The sequence below is a fragment of the Adiantum capillus-veneris genome, chromosome 25 (assembly GCF_014529385.1).
Source record: "Adiantum capillus-veneris isolate H3 chromosome 25, ASM1452938v2, whole genome shotgun sequence".
NCBI lineage: Eukaryota > Viridiplantae > Streptophyta > Polypodiopsida > Polypodiales > Pteridaceae > Adiantum > Adiantum capillus-veneris.
Genome location: NC_140955.1, coordinates 61,315,016 through 61,318,304, shown reverse-complemented (window position 1 = coordinate 61,318,304; position 3,289 = coordinate 61,315,016). Strand labels below are relative to the sequence as shown.

At 39.9% G+C, this 3,289-nt stretch overlaps 1 protein-coding gene across 1 annotated transcript; it reads right to left on the bottom strand.

Moving 5' to 3' along the window:
- Positions 1-2,104: 2,104 nt before the first annotated feature.
- Positions 2,105-2,748, bottom strand: LOC147424975 (uncharacterized). The gene is made up of 3 exons (XM_086500010.1): positions 2,694-2,748; positions 2,286-2,608; positions 2,105-2,221 (listed from the first exon to the last, which is right to left on the bottom strand). The coding sequence occupies exons 1-3, from the start codon at positions 2,746-2,748 to the stop codon at positions 2,105-2,107; spliced, it is 495 nt and encodes a 164-aa protein (XP_086356136.1).
- Positions 2,749-3,289: the final 541 nt, after the last annotated feature.

Genomic DNA, 3,289 nt, shown 5'->3' with positions numbered 1-3,289 from the left:
ACAATCAGTCTGTATAGTGAGATGTTCAACACCAAAATGGCACTTTACACTACCAAATTTGGTAGTCTCCAATGCCAATATCAAAAGGACCAAATTTTGTATTGGTATACCTAACTTCCTTAACCCATAATATCTTTTTTCCCAAATAAGCTTTCTTCTACAATCACCATGTAGTGAGATGACCAACACCAAATTTGGTACTTTATAGAAACAAATATGGTAGATGTCAATGCTAGTATCAAAAGCACCAAAGTTTGCACTCGTATACCTAACTTTCCCAGCCCAAATATTGTTTTTTCCAAAATAATTTATCTTCTACAATCACCCTGTAGTGAGATGGCCAACACCCAATTTGGTACTTTACAGTATTAAATTTGGTAGTTGCCAATGCTAGTATCAAAAGCACCAAATTTTGTACTTGTGTTCTAACTTCCCCAGCCCATAATATTGTTCTTTGCCAAAATAAGCTCTCTCCAAAATAAGATTTTCTCTCTAATCACCCCGTAGTTAGATGAGCAGCACCAAAGTTGGTACTTTATAGTACCCAATTTACCAGTACCAAAGCCTGAAAGTTGTCAGTCCCAGTACCAAAAGCTTCAAATTTGATACTGGTAATTATAATTCTACGAGCCTATAATGGTAATTTTTTCCAAAAGAAAGCTATCTGCTATAAAGTTCGTCAAAGATCAAGACAAAATGACCACAGAAGCATACTACAAGAAAAATGACTAAATGGACATTAGTGGATTTTCATTTTCACATAAAGAGGAATACATAGCAAATTTCACCCAAAAAAAATTATTTCTTTGTTCTACAAATCATGGGTTGACAGGGGGTCAAAGCAATAAGCGTATCCCTCTTGCTGAATGAAATAATTAAGAGCGAGAGGACTAACATTGTCTTCTACATCAAAGAGGGGGTGTTGACGGCTATATGCTATTGGGTAGGGAGCATAAATCCAGCCCTCCAACCAGGGCTTGACCAAGTTCGTGAGGTACAAGGGGTAGTACGGATCAAGTTAAGAAGGCTCATACAACCGAATGGCTAGACAGTTCTCATAGTCATTTCTAAGAGACTTATATCTATAGTCATCTACAAGTATGGTAGTACTGGCATTATACGACGGGTGTTTTTCCCACACTGATCTCAGCAGCTTCAGGAAATTAGGCTTATCACCAACATCCCATGGCACACTCGGGACATCAAGGATGTTGGGTAGCCACATCTCACAATATTCTTGGCTGAACACACTTGTAAGAGTACAAGAGTACAAGAGAGTTAAGCAGAATAATGATAGTACACACTAGTAATCAGTGTGAGGCAAGAAGAGGGTCAAATGTTTACCTTTGACTACTTGTTTACTACGACAGTACAACATGCATGTTCCCAAAAATTTCATTAGTTTTTATCTTCTACAACAGGACCATATCATAATATCTTCTTTCCTTGACAACTTTACAAGAACATCCTCTACATCATCCGGCCTGCTGACCGCACACCATAAATTTTGACCTAGACGATATACAAATGGTCTCACCTCCTTTGGGAGGTGCAAAAATTGCATCTCTAGTGGTGGTTGAGTTTAGTTGTTTAAGAGCACACCATTAACATCAAATACAATCAGCCGCCTGCCTATAGCCATAACATCTTTGGTAGCTCTATGTTAGTTAATTTTTTCTTTAGCCACCACGGATCAATTTCTACATTGCCAATAATATTTTGAGTCATTTAACACACAATGAAGATCCTACAACAACTTACTTACAGAGTCAATTCAAAAAGGTCAAAGGGTCAAATTATACCACAAGAGAGCACAATATAAGAAGGAAAATGTCACCTGTACTTAATACATATGGTAATAGATGGAGACCAAAATATAATCTCAGCACATTACATCAAGACATAGACAGTCAAATACAAGGGTAGGCATAAGCTAAAGCTTGCAAGCACAGTACTTGTTGGTGCATCCACGGATGTGCTTTCTTCATACTGTAGACAACAAGTCCGACAAGGTGAAATCACTTGGAGATGTGAGCATCGTGCTGACCACCTTCTCCAGATCAGTAGCGTCCGCGTCCACATCAATTGAATCAATCACCTTATCCTAAACTTTTCCCTTGTTTGCATCTTTCTCAGCAGTCCCACCTTTAGCAACATCCTCACTAATGTCCTCTTTCTTAACACCATCAACCTCTCCCTCTCCATTCTCTTCAACAACACCCTGCCCTACCACAGCCTCAACTGCAGTTAGCAACACCTTGTCAATTGGAGAGGGTTCATGAAACCTGGTTTTCTTTTCTTATGGCTTGTTGATGTCTGTTTGCAGAGGCCTCAATAGTATTCATTCCAACACTATCTTGGCCTTCAGAAACCTCCCTCTTCTCCATAGCAATATCCACCCCTTGGATGTCACCCATTGTGTACACATCTTGCCCCTCCACTTTCTCCTTCCTCCAACCAAATTCCAAGTCCATGAGGATTTCTTGAATGCGTTCCATACTGGCCACATCCTTAACAAAAACCTTTGCTGGTCCAGGCCCACCATTCTTCACACCCATCGTGTTTGTTCCTTGCACATCTTGGCTTGCAGGCATCACATCTTCCTCATCTGCACAATCACAAAGGACTCACTCAAGCAACATCGTAATCCAAAAGTAGAAAGCCTCAACGTATTGAAAATAGTGCCAACTTACCTCGTTTAATATTATGCCCATTCATATATTCTTTTTCCACTGCAGGAATTACCATGCCACACCCCTCTTTCACACATGTTCCACTACTATGAAAAAGTGCACTAAAGCAGAGAGGGTGGTATTGATGCATGCACTCTAACATGAAGCTGCCCACAACATACACCACCTCTAGATACTCCTCGCATACATCACACTTGCCAAACACATGGATTTTTTTGTCAATATCTACAAGGGGTGGCCTGGGGAAGAGGGTGAACCTCTTTCCCTGCTTCACTTCCTTGAGCATCCCATTCACAAATTGGCAATGGACCTATCCATCCTTGCAGGAGGCTCGAGCTTGTCATATTATGTATGTTACACAACAAAAGAGATATAATTAATCTCATAGAACATGCCATGCACTAGACATTGCACATGAAATATCAATCATTGCACCAACCTATATTTGGAACCACTAAGACTACCAAGCAAAGTATTAAGACAGTAACTAGGCAGTAGTACAAAAAGTATCTAGAGACATTACCAAAAATAGTAGAATGCAGGAGTAAAAACCACCCAAGAGACTATGGAAAGGTACTAAGACTAACTGATAGCAC